The sequence below is a fragment of the Typopeltis vanoorti genome, chromosome 10 (assembly GCF_054136105.1).
Source record: "Typopeltis vanoorti isolate ZY-2024b chromosome 10, IOZ_Tvanoo_1.0, whole genome shotgun sequence".
In the NCBI taxonomy this organism is placed as follows: domain Eukaryota; kingdom Metazoa; phylum Arthropoda; class Arachnida; order Uropygi; family Thelyphonidae; genus Typopeltis; species Typopeltis vanoorti.
This window is the reverse complement of record NC_143558.1, coordinates 69,395,001-69,411,602: the sequence shown is the minus strand read 5'-3', so window position 1 is coordinate 69,411,602 and position 16,602 is coordinate 69,395,001. Positions and strand designations below refer to the sequence as shown.

The 16,602-nt window shown below is 35.6% G+C and overlaps 1 protein-coding gene across 4 annotated transcripts in view; it reads right to left on the bottom strand.

Moving 5' to 3' along the window:
* Positions 1 to 16,602, bottom strand: part of LOC150102490 (G patch domain-containing protein 2) — a 193,287-nt gene that overhangs the window by 9,027 nt on the left and 167,658 nt on the right. For all 4 annotated transcript variants that reach the window (XM_090399007.1, XM_090399006.1, XM_090399009.1 and 1 more), the window contains one exon: positions 7,601 to 7,704. In XM_090399007.1, the coding sequence (XP_090255133.1) occupies positions 7,601 to 7,704 (104 nt within the window). The remainder of the gene's footprint in view (positions 1 to 7,600; positions 7,705 to 16,602) is intronic.

Below are 16,602 nucleotides of genomic sequence, written 5' to 3'. Positions count from 1 at the left end.
TGTGCACAAATTCTCATGGAGAGAAGAGGCAATGAAGAAAAGTCTCACTGACAATGTTATTGTTGATAGTGATGTTTTCTCCCTGGTGAAGGTCACCAGAGTGTACAGAGGATATTTAAAATTGGAAGTGATCACTATTTAGTCTTAAGCAGAATAAAATTGAATTTTATATTGAAAAGAATAATATGCAAGAAAGTTTTAAAGCGAATAAAAGTTGAGCAGCTCTCAGATGTGAACTGTAGACTAAAATACACCAAGATTATTGAAGAAAAAATGAAAGAGTTTGACAACAGGAACCAAACCTTGAAGAAAACCCTGATTGATTCAGCCAGACAGGCATGTGGTGAGGTTGTCTGCAAGGATAGAAAAATCAGAACTCCATGGTGGACACAGGAAGTTAAAGATGCAGTGAAGGAAAAGAAGAAAGCATATCAAAAGTTCATGGCAAATAAGTCAGCTGTTGCTCTTAGAGAATACAGAGACAAATGTAAGAAAGCTAAACACTGTGTAAAACTAGCTAAACAAAAGTCATGGGAGGACTTTGGCAAGAACATAGAAAATAAATATCAAGAAGGTGGTAAGATCTTCTGGGTTGTTGAAGAAGCTTAGAAATGGAGGAAAGGGTGCTGTAAAAGGAGTTAGAGATTATTATTATTCCGGGCAACTCCAAGGAGTCAACAGCCTCATCGAGGGAGGCCCTAACATCATGTCAAGAACAACTATTTGACATTCACACAGTATCTATCATATCCTGCCTTGAACTCATTCACAGTCGTAACACCCACCACAGACTCTGGCAGCTAATTCCACTCATTCACCACTCTCCAAGTAAAAAACCTAGTTTTAACACCCTTGTTAACCACATTCTTGCCCAGAAGTTCTTGCCCACATTCTTGCCCTTATAAAGGTTACATGAAAACAGGAGAAAAAGATATCCTTGAAGTATGGAGTAATTACGTCGAAAAATTGCTAAATGAAACAAGCCATGATAGCACAGTGGTAAAAAACACTTAACAGGCATACAGTCAGGAATACATATCCATACTTGAAATAGAAAAAGCCATCAAAGATTGGAAATGCGGAAAGGCAGCAGGAGTAGATGATATTCGACCAGTAATGCTGAAATATGGTGGTATAAAAGTCTTACAGTGGCTGCACTGCATAGTTCAAAATCCTTGACAGAGGGACGAATTCCCGATGACTGGAGTAGAGCTCTAATAGTACCCATATATAAAAAGGGAAATAAAACTGAATGTGAGAATTACAGAGGTATTTCCCTACTGAGTGTTCCTGGCAAGATCTATGCAAGCATACTTGAGAAACAGTTGAGAAGAATTGTGGAAGAAAAGCTTGGTTAAGAACAAGCTGCATTCAGGCCAAATAGAGGCTGTCAGGATCAGATCTTCACTTTACGACAAATAGTTGAGAAAGCATGGGAATATAACAAAGATCTGTATTTAAGTTTTGTCGATCTGGAAAAGGCATATGACAAGGTGCCAAGAGAGAAACTATTCAATACACTACAGTTATATGGTGTCAATGAGGCATTATATCTAGCAATCCTTAGTCTGTATTTGAGTTGTAAGTCGGCAGTTAGAATTGAAGGAAGTACAGGAAGATGGTTTAATGTTAAATCTAGTGTGAGACAAGGATGTACATTATCCCCTCTGTTATTCATTATCTATATGGATCACATTATGAAGGAAAGTGGTATTAAACATGATATCAAAACTGGAGATGTTAATGTCAGCTCTTTGCTTTATGCGGACGATGTTATACTTCTAAATAAATCTGCAACAAGTCTGCAAGATTCCCTGACTAAATTGAATAACTGTTGTAATAGATATGGTATGAAGGTCAGCATTAAAAAGACAAAGACAATGAAAATAGGTAGAATTGTTGAAAATGTCAACTGTGTTGTGAATGGAGAACCTGTGGAACAAGTAAAACATTTCAACTACTTAGGCACGATTTTTCTGAAGCTGGTAAATTAAATATGGAAACAGACAACAGAATTAACAAAGCTGGTATGGTAGAAAGTCAACTGAATAAATTCATATGGAATAAGAGAGAAATTAGTTGGAACACTAAATTAGCTGTATACAAGACTGTTCAAACCAGTTTTAACTTATGGATCTGAGAGCTGGGTAAGAAGTAAAACTCTTGACCAAAGACTAGAGACCGCAGATATGAGAGTCCCGAGAAAATCTGAGAAAAATTAGAGGTGTGAACAGATGGCATCAATGGCAATATCATATTAAAAACGAGGATATTAGGAAAGAACTTTACATTGTCAGCATCCAGGAATGCGTTAGCAGAGCTAATCTCAGGTGGTATGGTCACTTAAACAGAATGGGCAAGGAAAGATTAGCAAAACAAGTGTTCTCTGCCAGGTTGACAGGAAAACGACCCAGAGGAAGACCAAGATATAGGTGGATTGAGACAGTACAAAGTGCCTTAGACAATAGAAATATAAGATCTGATAATGTTGGAGTCTTGACAAGTAACAGACTGATTTGGAGGAAAATTGTAGATAGGAAGTTAGTAATGATGTAAATTTTTCATGTAGTACTATCATATCCTGTACACCCCTTGAGGATACATGTCAGGAATTTGATGATGATGAAAAAAAAAAAAGTTATTTTTATTGTTTTCCTATTCTTTATTAAGAATTGACTTTTCCTCTCTGGAATGTTTCTCACACAGAGGAAATGTTTTTCAATCAACAATACAGCACCACTAATCATTTTATGGCACTTCTACTGCTCATTGGAACATATCATTAAAAAAATGGAGTGGGGGGGGGGGTCTGCAGAGTTTTGCATATTTTTTGAGCCCTAGCCATCTGTAAAACAAGATGTTTAAAAGAAAATGCCAGAAATTTGTTACAAAGATCTTACAGAGGTTTTCCTATATATATATAGGAAAACCTTGCTAACACGAGTAATTAATCCATCAATTATTGTGTGCTAAGCGAAATCACATTCAGCAAATACAATAAACAATAGGAATAATTATAATTCATCCATCACTTGGCATAAATTTGAAAAAAAAAAAAAAAAAAAATTACAGTATAAGTGATATAAAAAAAAAAAAAAAACAGCTAAAAATAATGCTAAAAGAAACTGAGCATGCTAGGGTTCCTGGTATTTTAGTAGATAGTAAGATCAAAGATTGCGAATACACCTCTGAGAATAATTGCAATGCTGCAACAAACATTGTCATGTAAAGATAAGCCATTTTGTCTGTTTACAAGGCTATGATATGACCTCATCTGGGCTACTGTACATAGAGCTGGTATCCTGGTTTCAAGATAATGAAGATACAGGGAAGAGAATGTAAAGGAGAGTTAAAGATAATAATGGGAATGTGGAATGTAGCTTATGAGGAGAGATTGAGAATTTGTGGACTGCAGACACTAACACACAGATCAAAGAAAGGTGATATGGTAAGAGACCTACAAACTTCTGAAAGGATCATACAAGGCATCAATAGATGGAATTTTTCATTTTATGGAGGGCAGGGAGAGGATGAGAGAGAGAGAGAGCATCCATGGAAGTTAAGAGTGAATGTGGTCAAGGAAAGGATGAGAGAGCTACATTTTTTTGCCTCATAGAGCATTGTATGATTGTAATGGCTTGCTTTTGTAGGTGGAGAAAGCAGATAGTGTGAACGAATTCAAGATAAGGTATGATAGGTAGTGATTTGTGTCATTCCACAATGACATCTGACTCCCTGAAGGTCTCTTGTAATAATAATCACTTCACTGATTGAATTTATATTATCTTTGGCAATTACAAATAAATTAAATTTACAATTCTGGTGTTTAAGCTTTTATGTTGATTCTCCAGCATAGTGTTATTTAACCACGCTACCGGCCAGGATGTATATATACGTCCAAGTTACTATGGATGTGAAGTGCATATTAAAATTGTAATACCATTCATATTACATTGAAATATATGATGGATATGAAGCGTATGAGGATGCGTATTTGATCCATAATGGCCGGTAAAGTGGTTAAGGAAATTAACAACATAGATTAGATAATAACTAAAAATAATTATTACTTCCTATATTTTGTTGAAGTTAAATCAGCATCTTCAGGGATTAATACACTAGTATTAAATATGTGTGCACGCACACACACACTTCAGTAACAAAAACGGAATAGGAATGGAACAGGAAGACCTAAAGATCCTGTTCCATCTTTGTTACTGAAATGTGTCTGTGTGCATGTGTATAATACTAGTGTATCAATAATGGAAGTAATAATTAAATATTTTTAGTTATCTAGTCTACATTGTTAATTTCCTTAAACAACATGATGCAAAAATCTATCATTAACAATATAATTTTTAATTACATGCTAATTATCCACACATGACCAATATTATCCAACCTACTTTCCACTCATAAAATTATTTAATTCATTCTTAAGAATATTTAAATTATTACTGTATAAGTATCCAGAGCCCTTTATATGAAGGTATCCCATTTATTCTTCACACTAGCTGCCATAAATGAACGAATATGGGTTTTTAACCCCCTGCCCCACTTATATTGTTATCATTCTCTCTAGTAAAGCCTGGCTTTGCCAAGTGCAATGAAACCATCCAGTCACCCATATTATATAATCTACAAAAATTGTAAACTTCAATTAACTCTTCTATCCTCCTACTAGTTAAATTCAATAAATTTGCTTGAGACATAAGACACTGTATTCACTTCCACCAAAAAACTTCACACAATGTCTTATGTACCCAAGCAAACTGACTATGGCATCTTCACACTCATTATATTATTGTAATCTGTGCTGTTAGTTGTCATGATAGCTGCTGACTTATTTGCAGTTCTTTATGTGATGCCCTACTAATCTGAACCTCTATACTCTCTGAACCATTTCCACATCTGACTGTTGAGATTTTCCTATCCTTTGCTGCTAATCTCCTGAATCCTCCTATGTATTTCTCTTGAATGAGGTAGCACCCTCACATTTTAGTTGATAGTGTTTACAATTATCATTAATATTATTCATAATACAATATAAAAAACAGAGAGACCGGTGGGAAGGGGGGGGGGGGTTCAGTTAAAAGGCATTCTACACGTAAAAGTCTATACATTATTCTCACATACCCTGGCAGAATGCAATTCAGGTTTGTGTGTGTATATGCTATCACAATTTATTTCATTCTAAAACAGCGTATATCACAATATCGATAATGTAAACTGTAAAATATTTAAACTGGTTAACAAATACTTTGTTCTGAGTATCACAAAACATCATCAGCGTATAAAATTAAGAGAAATGGAAAATTTAAATTTCCACTGGTCTTTTAACCACGTCGCCGTCAATATGAATAAAATACATCACTCACCATACACTTCCTATCCATCACATATTTCAATGTAATTTCAATGGTATTACAATTTTAATATGCACTTCACATCCAAGGTAACCTTGAAATCTATAGATGTCATGGCCAATTAGGAGGTTAAACAATTTGTGTCTCAGCAGATATGGCAATTTCCATACTAAACTTCTGTTGTGATGTGTTGTCTGAAAGCTTTGTGTAAAACAATAGTGTATACATTCCACTACACAGGCCAAATTGTGAGCAAAATCAACTGGCAATTGTTACTGGTGTGAGAAGTTTGCAATCCCCTTACCTACCTGACAATTGCCCACAACTCAAAAGGAGTTTGCAAGCTTCTTAATGACCATGATCTTTTAATTACCTTATTCTTGAATGAATCAGCAAGCCATATGAGTCCTGGAAATGCACTATGTAACTGTACATTGTCTGGACCCTCAATTAACTGACATCAATTTCCCACACTATCAGATCATTGATAAATTATATTTATATTCAGCTAGCAATGTTAAGGTCCGAGAAAAAGCTACATTATTTGGTCACCTCTACAGAATAACTTTATTATTTGCATACATAATTATATTTAAAAATTGGCCTAAATGTACACATATTTTAAAGGGTTCAAGTGTAACAAATCCTGAACAATGCTTGTTTCACGAATTGATTAATGTTAATTTGAAAATAATAACATCAAATAAAACTCATCATCATTAAATTCCTAACATTCACCCTCAAGGGGGTGTACAGGATATGATAGTACTACATGAAAAATTTACATCATTACTAACTTCCTATCTACAATTTTCCTCCAAATCAGTCTGTTACTTGTCAAGACTCCAACATTAACAGATCTTATATTTCTATCGTCTAAGGCACTTTGTACCGTATCAATCCACCTATATCTTGGTCTTCCTCTGGGTTGTTTTCCTGCCAACCTGGCAGAGAACACTTGTTTTGCTAATCTTTCCTTGCCCATTCTGTTTAAGTGACCATACCACCTGAGATTAGCTCTGCTAACGCATTCCTGGATGCTGACAATGTAAAGTTCTTTCCTAATATCCTCGTTTTTAATATGATATTGCCATTGATGCCATCTGTTCACACCTCTAATTTTTCTCAGGACTCTCATATCTGCGGTCCCTAGTCTTTGGTCAAGTGTTTTATTTCTGACCCAGCTCTCAGATCCATAGGTTAAAACTGGTTTGAACACTGTCTTGTATATAGCTAATTTAGTGTTCCAACTAATTTCTCTCTTATTCCATATGAATTTATTCAATTGACTGCCTACCATACCAGCTTTGTTGATTCTGTTGTCTATTTCCATATTTAATTTACCATCTTCACTAAAAATCGTGCCTAAATAGCTGAAATGTTTTACTTGTTCCACAAGTTCTCCGTTCACGACACAATTGACATTTTCAACAATTCTACCTATTTTCATTGTCTTTGTCTTTTTAATGCTTACCTTCATACCATATCTATTACAACACTTATTCAATTTAGTCAGGGAATCTTGCAAACTTGTAGCGGATTAATTTAGAAGTATAACATCATCCGCATAAAGCAAAGAGTTCACATTAACATCTCTAATTCTGATATCATGTTTAATACCACTTTCCTTCATAATGTGATCCATATAGATAATGAATAACAGAGGGGATAATGTACATCCTTGTCTCACACCAGATCTAACATTAAACCATCTTACTGTACTTCCTTCAATTCTAACTGCTGACTTACAACTTAAATAAAGGCTAAGTATTGCTTGATACAATGCCCCATTGACACCATATAACTGTAGCGTATTGAATAGTTTCTCTCTTGGCACCTTGTCATATGCCTTTTCCAGATCGACAAAACTTAAATACAGATCTTTGTTACATTCCCATGCTTTCTCGACTATTTGTCGTAAAGTGAAGATCTGATGATGACAGCCTCTTTGGCCTAAATGCAGCTTGTTCTTAACCAAGCTTTTCTTCCACAATTCTTCTCAACCATTTCTCAAGTATGCTTGCATAGATCTTGCCAGCAACACTCAGTAGGGAAATACCTCTGTAATTCTCACATTCAGTTTTATTTCTCTTTTTATACATGGGTACTATTAGAGCTCTACTCCAATCATCGGGAATTCGTCCCTCTGTCCAGGCTCTCTGACTATGCAGGGCAGCCACTGCCTCAAATAAAACTAAAATATAGTAATTTAACATTAAACCAAAATAACTAACCTTGAGTAAGAGGGCCAACAGGTGGTGTTCTCCTTCTTCGTTTGATGTCTCCTATTGCAGTTTTTGTACTTATTAGTTCAATATTTGTAGCTTGTGTGGTTTGCCTATTAAAAACAAAGCAAGCTTAGAGAAACATTAACACCCATATGCATTTTACTAATGATCACACAGATTTCTCTAAAATAATGATAATGCCTTTCATAAAACCAGGTTGACTTCAGCTGATCTCTTTCACTCCCAAGAGACATTTTTATCTCAGTAAGATAAGTAAACATTGCTTTTGTTGAAATAGCTATTTACTTCAAAAAAACATTTCACAACTTATTAGTATACAGTCAAGAATTCAACCCAAAAATTTGACTTTGAGCAACTATTTAAGAATGCCTCTAGTCAATAATCGCCAATGGTGTTCATCACAATGGAAAAAAGAAAGGCTCTTTCAGAGTTTGATAAAGGGCTTACTGCAGATGTCCATCAGGCTGGAGCTATGATTTTGAAAATAGCAAAACTGACTAGTTTCTCAAAAGGTAAGATATCCCAATGAAAAAATAACTCATATTGTTTGTCAAACATGCATAACTGTGGTCCTAAGACAGTCAGTCGGTCAGGAACGAGATTAATAATCTGAGAAGAAGGATGATGTTCTCAACCCACATCTCACTGAACGATGTGCAGGAAATGGAAGATCAGTATTAGCAATCACTAAAGGAAGTTCAACATGGTATTAAATAAAAGTTTCTAATTCAATGGCCAGTATGTACAGTATCTTTTTATAATGATAAAAAGTTATTTTTTGACCAAAAGAGAGATTGACTTCAATTTGGGTTTATAGGTCAAATTTATTTGAAACTAAGTAAGATAATACTGACAAGTTTCACCAACTTAGCTGTTTGGCTTCTTCAGGATAAAAATAGACGTAAAACAACTTAAACACTAAAACTATTAATGAAGGAAGAACCGAATACGATTGTATTTTTTACAAAAAACAGAAGAACATGTACATCACATGCATGGAACGCGCATGATCTCACTTGTTATGTAGAAACGTTCTATAATTAGCAGCAAGATTTAATTCTGGCATGCTTAAAGATCTGATGAGGGTCTTCCAATATCAGGCAGAATTAATCCTTGGTTTCTATTTAAATTATGTTTAGAATGGATCACTGTTATGGCTTCTTTTATGATTCGGGAGCAGAAATCCTCCTCTAAGTAGGACATGGAGCTTTTGTCCAATTCTATGGTATGGTTTGTCCTGGAGAAATGAAATGCTAACTCAGAGTTGTCTTCTCTGTTATTGTTTACATCTCCTATGTGTTCCTTTTTTCTGATTTCAAAACTTCTAGAGGTCTGACCAATATAGTTTAATCAGCACGAACAGGGAATATTGTAGACTCCGGCATATTTGAAGAAAGGATGACTGTCTTTTGGAGATCTTAAGAACTGGTGTATGGTCTTTGAAGGTTTAAAAGCCACTCATATTCCATGTGGCTTGAGGAGTGTAGCAATCTTATTGGAAACTGTCTCCGTATACGGAATCACGATAGTGGAATTATAATGTATTTCTTTAGGCTGTCGTTGTGTTTGTATGTGTGTGTGTGGGGGGGGGGGGGGTCCAGTCACAGAAAAGTATCTTGTGGATCAATTTTCTTGAGTAACCATTGTTTATAAGGATTTTTGATATCAGGGATAATTCATCTTTGAGGTCTTCATCTTCTGTAGTGATGAGAGAGGCTCTGTTTTTTAGCATGTGTACGATGCTTAGTTTCTGAGAAATGTGGTGTGAAGAAGTGAAGTGCAAGTTTCAGCCTGTTTTGGTTGGTTTGCGATAGACTGTAAGACTGATGCATCCATCCATTTGTTTCTTAATTAAAGTGCCCAGAAATCGTAATTGTTTTTCTTTCTTCAGTTCTAATGTGAATTTAATTTTGTGATGAAAGGAGTTGATCTTGGTAAGAAAATCAAACAGATCCTTTTCTGTGTTTTTCCATACAATGAAAATGTCATCCACATATCTCCACCACACTGTGGGTTTAGGGTCTAGTTGAGATAAAATTCCACTTTCAAGTTTCTCCATAAAGAGATCTGCATAAGGAGGTGAAAGAGGGCTGCCCATTGCAAGGCCTGTTAATTGTTGGTAAATCGTTTTATTCCATAGGAAGAAATTAGATTTTAAGCAATGATGGAAAAGAGAAGTAATATCTTGAGGTAAAAGGTTTCTCAAAATGCTGATTACTTCATCTACTGGAATATTTGTAAATAATGATGTAACATCCAGGCTTGCAAGAAGGTCTGTGTTGGAGATCGAGATGTTACTTAATTTTTCAATGAAATGTTGTGAATTTCTTATGTAAGTATCTGAATTATGGATGTGTGCCTTAAGAGACCTGTGAGGTGTTTCGATAATAAATAAGTGGGAGAATTAATTCCATCAACTATAGGGCGTAGCAGTATTCCATTTTTGTGAACTTTGGGAGAGCCGTATAGTCTCGCTGTTAGTGGATGCATTGACTTTAATCTTCATTTTAAGTCTGTTGGCCAGCTGTCCATATTGCTTAACAAGTTGTTAGTATCATTGTGATTCTTTCTTGTGGGGGATCTGAATTTAAAACACAGTAGGTAGATGTATCAGAGAGTAAGTCTGTGATCTTTTCTTTGTAATCTCTGGTGTTTAAGACTACTGTAGAGTTCCCTTTATCGACTTTTAAGATGATGATTTATTTTTCTTCAACCTAAATGTAGCTCTTTTCTCTATAGGAGTGATATTTTTGTTTGGAGCTCTTGAAGAAGAGAGAATGAGAGTGCTTTTTAGTCTGAGAATAGCTATGGGTTCTGGTTACAACGAAACTGCCTTTTCTATGTTGCATATGATGTCAACTTTAGGAATTTGGTCAGGGGTAATTGCAAAGTTGAACCCTTTCTTAAGTAAACTAACTTCTTGTTTTGTTAAAACATGATCAGAAAAATAAGATTACTGTGTTATCCGGCAGATTAGGTTTTGACTGAAAACTTTTTTCATAAAGAACATTAAATTTTATTTAAAACTAAAATCTAATATCTTCCTATGGAATAAAACAATTTACCAACAATTAACAGGCATTGCAATGGGCAGCCCTCTTTCACCCCCTTGTGCAGATCTCTTTATGGAGAAACTTGAAAGTGAAATTTTTATCTCAACAAGACCCTAAACCCACAGTGTGAGGGAGATATGTGGATGACATTTTCATTGTATGGAAAAACACAGAAAAGGATCTGTTTGATTTTCTTACCAAGATCAACTCCTTACATCACAAAATTAAATTCACATTAGAATTTGAGAAAGAAAAACAATTACCATTTCTGGACACTTTAATTAAGAAACAAATGGATGGACGCATCATCCTAACAGTCCATCGCAAACCAACCAACACAAGCTGAAACTTTCACTTCACTTCTTCACACCACATTTCTCAGAAACTAAGCATCGTACACATGCTAAAAAATAGAGCCTCTCTCATCACTACAGAAGATGAAGACCTCAAAGATGAATTATCCCTGATATCAAAAATCCTTATAAACAATGGTTACTCAAGAAAATTGATCCACAAGATACTTTTCTGTGACTGGACCCCCCCCCCCCCCCCCACCACAACAACAGCCTGAAGAAATACATTATAATTCCACTATCGCGATTCCGTATACGGGGACAGTTTCCAATAAGATTGCTACACTCCTCAAGCCACATGGAATATGAGTGGCTTTTAAACCTTCAAAGACCATACACCAATTCTTAAGATCTCCAAAAGAAAGACAGTCATCCTTTCTTCAAATATGCCAGAGTCTACAATATTCCCTGTTCGTGCTGATTAAACTATATTGGTCAGACCTCTAGAAGTTTTGAAATCGGGAAAAAAGGAACACATAGGAGATGTAAACAATAACAGAGAAGACAACTCTGGGTTAGCATTTCATTTCTCCAGGACAAACCATACCATAGAATGGGACAAAAGCTCCATGTCCTACTTAGAGGAGGATTTCTGCTCCCGAATCATAAAAGAAGCCATAACAGTGATCCGTTTAAAACTTAAATAGAAACCAAGGATTAATTCTGCCTGATATTTGGAGACCCTCATAAGATCTTTAAGTATGCCAGAATTAAGTCTTGCTGCTAATTACAGAACGTTCCTACATAACAACAAGTGAGATTGTTACACCTGATATCTTGAGAATATAATATCCTCAGTTATCATGGTGTAACATGAAAAATAAATAACATAAATAAAAACCCCTGCATAAAAAGGATAATTTAATTAATAAAATATTCTTGCATCCAGTATAAATTGAGTAAAATGAAAGGTCTATTGTTTAGTTAAGATAACAAAAGAAAAGAATGTATTAAGATGTATTATGACTAAACAAGGAATTTGTATTAAATAAGTAGCTAACTAAGAATTAATATAGTAATGTGATTAAGAATGAAAGAGTTAAGTGCATAAGTATAAAAGAATGAGTCACGAAATACACTATGTAAGAGGCTACAGATTAAGCATTAAGTAGAATTCTGAGAAAAGGTTTAAAAGGGGGTTAAGATAGAGGCTAACAAGAGAAATAATGGAATATCGCTTAGGGCCTATACCCGGATAGAAACTTCGTTACGAGTTGCCGATCAAAATGACGTATGGCGGCAAAATGCTACCCAATTGGTAGACAGACGGAAAACAAGTAGGAGGCGGGAAAAAGAAGTAAGAAAGGGCGCCGTTAGGAAAGCAGCTATAAAAGGGTTGGTAACCCCCCCCGAAGTCTTTTGAGAAGAGCAGGCTCTTTTGGGTTTTGGAGGAGACGTTTAGATAGTCAAGGAGGCTTGAGGCCTTTTTGCCCTTTTGCCAGAGGAGAAGAAATGTTTGGATAGTCGCGGTGGTTTTAGTTTGGTTTTCTAGTGGATTTCACGGTGTTCCTGAGTGGAGAGATATGGCTTATATCATCATGCCACAACAAGGAATCGAAGGTGAGCGGGAAAGCTATTCCTGTATTCCTATGTAGAAAGCGAAATATACCATAGTCATAGGAAGCTGTGAAAATATCGATGTCCTCGTTTCGGATAGCACAACCAACGGCGCAGATATTTATATAGCCCTGAATTGTAAGAAGTTATGCAAGCAAGTTGGTTCAGTAGAAGGTAAAGGCCCGTGAGTGAAGCTAAAGAAAGGTATTGTGAATTTTGTCTTATGTTAACTAGAAGTTGTTTGTGATAGGTACCATTGTCATAATACGGAGTAGTTAAAGTGATCAGGGAGAAATTATAATAGGACTTTAGAATTTGATAGAGAGTGATAAAAGCTACCTAGTGTTGATAATTTGTGAATAATTAATTGTCCTAAGAATCTTGAGTGCCTACTATATTGTAAAAGGAAAGTTAATGACATAGTTGTGTGTTAATGAAGTAAATGGTTTTGTTAATATTGAGTTTGATTAGTGTGAATTGAGTAATCAAGTAGCCTGAGGAATTAATGTTAAGAAACGGGAAGTTTAAGGAATTAATGTTGAGTAACAAGAAATAGTGTCACGACTACAATAGTTACACTTTCAGATATTTGAGTTCCTTTTCTCTGTTTATGTATAAAATATCTTAAACTAAATATCCCAAAGGGCGCAGTTAAAATACAAATACTAGGGATACTACGGGGAACAATAACTCAGATATTAGTAGAAAATTTGGTGATGTCTTGAAAGTAGAAGTTAGAAGAACATAGACTAAGGCAATTTGTAAGACAAACAAAATCATAAGATAGAATGGGACATAACAAGATCAATAGTAATTGATCTTGTTATGTCCCATGTACATCACATGCATGCGCTCCATGCATGTGATGTACATGTTGTTCTGTTTTTTTGTAAAAATTACAATCGTATTAGGTTCTTCCTTCATTAATAGTTTCAGTGAACAGTTTTAGCGTTCAAGTTGTTTTACATCTATTTTTATCCTGAAGAAGCCAAACAGCTAAGTTGGCAAAACTTGTCGGTATTTTCTTACTTAGTTTCAAATACATTTGACCTATATAAACCCAAATTGAAGTCAATCTCTCCCACAGTATCTTTTTATTTGCTTTTGGTGATGCTGAAATGAACTGTGGATGATTAATGTTTAAATTTATTTAAGAGATTCAAAATTAGTACTTTATTATTAAATAAGAATGTTATGAGGCAAAAGCAAATTATTAATACTATTAGTTGTTTAATGACCCAATGAAACAGTAGTGTCATGTGTGAACAAGAAGGAAGTTACTGAGGTGTTTCTTGAAAGGCTGGAGATTTTAGCCATTAAGAAAAAACAGTATAAGGAAGGTTGTCCTAAATAGAGATAGATCATATGAAAGATAAGTTGTATGATACATCTCTGAAGCTGAACTGTGTGTGGAAGTTGAACTAACAGCTGCCCATGTTCTGGGAAAAGTGGTTTTGGTGGATCAACACCCATGAAAATATCTATATAAAAAATACAAAATACAAATATTAAAAGTAAGGGGAAGTGAATTTGATAGCACTGGTGAAAGGACAGATCAGTTAATTAGGCGTTTTCTAGCACTGGGACAGCAAACATCATACTGTGCCAAGGCCAAGGTTACAGCTGTACTCAAGGTAATAATAAACAAATTAGAAAATATGTTATGTACAAAAGTTAAGAAAATATGTTTTTTAATTGTTGCTGTTTGCTGCCTGGACAATACAATCTGTAACACATACTTCACTACTTCATTGATGGATGTTTGACTGACTATTTCAGCATTAAATTTTGCAAGATGCAAAAAAGTATTCCAGTCAGCCTGGTTCATTTTCCAAATGGACAGCTGTGTAGGAGAACATGGCTAATGAGAAGACAGTGCAAATTACAGGAAAATGATCGCTTCCATAGATGTTCTCTTCAACATTCCACATGAGTAGTGGAAAAATGGCAGCGTGGGGGGGGGGGACAGACTGCAAGATCTATTGCAAAACACGAGCAAGGCATATGGAAGAAGGTACTGACTCCATTATTAGGAAGAGAAGGTCATCACTGTTGAGTATTCACTCAATCATATCCCACAGTGTTGTGTAAATTACAGTCACTCATGAAAAGTATGGGCTGAGGCAGTTGCAATTTAAGATTATTAAGTACTATCTCATTTTATTCATTACCAGTGGTAGATATATTGAACATACTATAATAAGAAATCCTATGGATAGGTAAATCACTACTGTTTTCAGAGCAGTAATAAACTGGACTTGATGGAAAGACGTATAATTATCCACTAGGATGGCTAAGAACAAGACCACCGCTTCTATCCTTACGAACAACAGTGAAATTCCTTAAGGTAGGGTCTTCACTGGATTTTAAATATGCTTCCTGCAGAGAAACAGAAGAGCTTGTGTTTCTGCAGCAGAACCTTGATGTGATCAAAATTTTGATGAAATCCATGACAGCTCCATTGAAAACATTTTCCTATTGTTTTGGCTTTGTAGATTTGTCCAATTTCCAAGATGTTGAGGGTTTACCTTTGTTAGGCTTGCATTAGAATTTAGGGAAATATGAGGGGAGCCAGTTTCCTTCTCTTCCTCTGGAAAAATGTTTAATACATCATCAGGATAATTTGTTTGTTTAAGAAGCATCTATGTTTTCTATGGGGATTCTAGTGGTGAACTTAGTAGTCAGAAAAATTATGGCAAGGATATCACATTAAATCTGTGGAGTTGTTTCAGATCAATCACATGCTCTATGAGACCATAGGGCATGTGATTGATACTGCTCCACAGAGAAGCACTCACAATGAAAAAGTTCAGGTATTGTGAAACTATCAGATAGAGGAATAAACACATGAGTTTAAGTTGCTATTGATATTTTCTTAACTGTCACTTTCTGAGCATGAGAGGATTTCAGAACAGGTATGGTGGTACTCCCTCTTTGCATCTTGATAAAACGTATTTTGTTCTGTTTCAATCTTTGTATTTCTTTTTCATCCTTCCAGTTCTGACAATGCACAGAAGTAGGCTGGATGGTCTCCCTTGACAGCTGATACATCTAGCTTTCTTTGCAGACCATGATTTATTATTATGCTCTTTGTTACCACATCAGGCACAGACAGTAGGAGCCATGACTGGTCATTTAGCTGCTTCCATATTTCTGGCATTTAAAGCATCTCAGTGGATTAGATATGTTCAGCTTAACAGGGCAGTTAAGATACCCAGAGCTTTTACAGATGTTGGAGGTTTAGGTGTATCAAACGTTCCTGGTTGCAATCAGAACTATCCATCTTGCCAAATAGTGCAAGGCTACCATGATCTATCTTTTTGGATGTCCATGAGTCACACTAGACAGCAGCAGGGCATTGGATCCTAGTAGGAGTATTATTTACTGTACTTCTCCTAGGAGAAGTACAGTAAACAATACAGTAAGAAAAGTAAAGAAAAAAAAAGTAGAATGAAAAGGCCAGTTCCATCACTGGGAGTCCCCTCCACCACAGGTGCCCCACAAGGAGGGATGAAAGCACAAAAACCCTGAGATACTCCAGTATTGGTGGGAAAATGTTAGAGGAAATTTTTCAGATGTCTCATTTATTATGTCACTGTGAATGGTTCAGAACAAGATGCATCATGAAAGGCATATCACAAGTTGCAGCTTGATAAGTAGGTCTATATGCCAGATCTGATTAAACACACTGGAAATGAGCACAAGTTTCTCGAAACCTTTCAATATCTTGTATCCAAAGATGATGTTGACTACAATATGTGCTATGGAGTGAGTGACAGAATCCATATTGATTGACTTTCATTGTTTTTGAAAGAAATGAGGTGAAAACAATGGGACAATAGTTTGATGGCTGACTTTTATATATATTTTTTTACATGGGCTTGCTTCCATACTGCTATCAGGTAGATGCCAGGTGAACAAGTCCACATCCAGTTCCACCACTACAGCTACTCAGCACCTGCTGACAATGCTTTGGATATTCACCACAAGATACTCTAGAAGAACGCCAGTCTACTGCTACAGC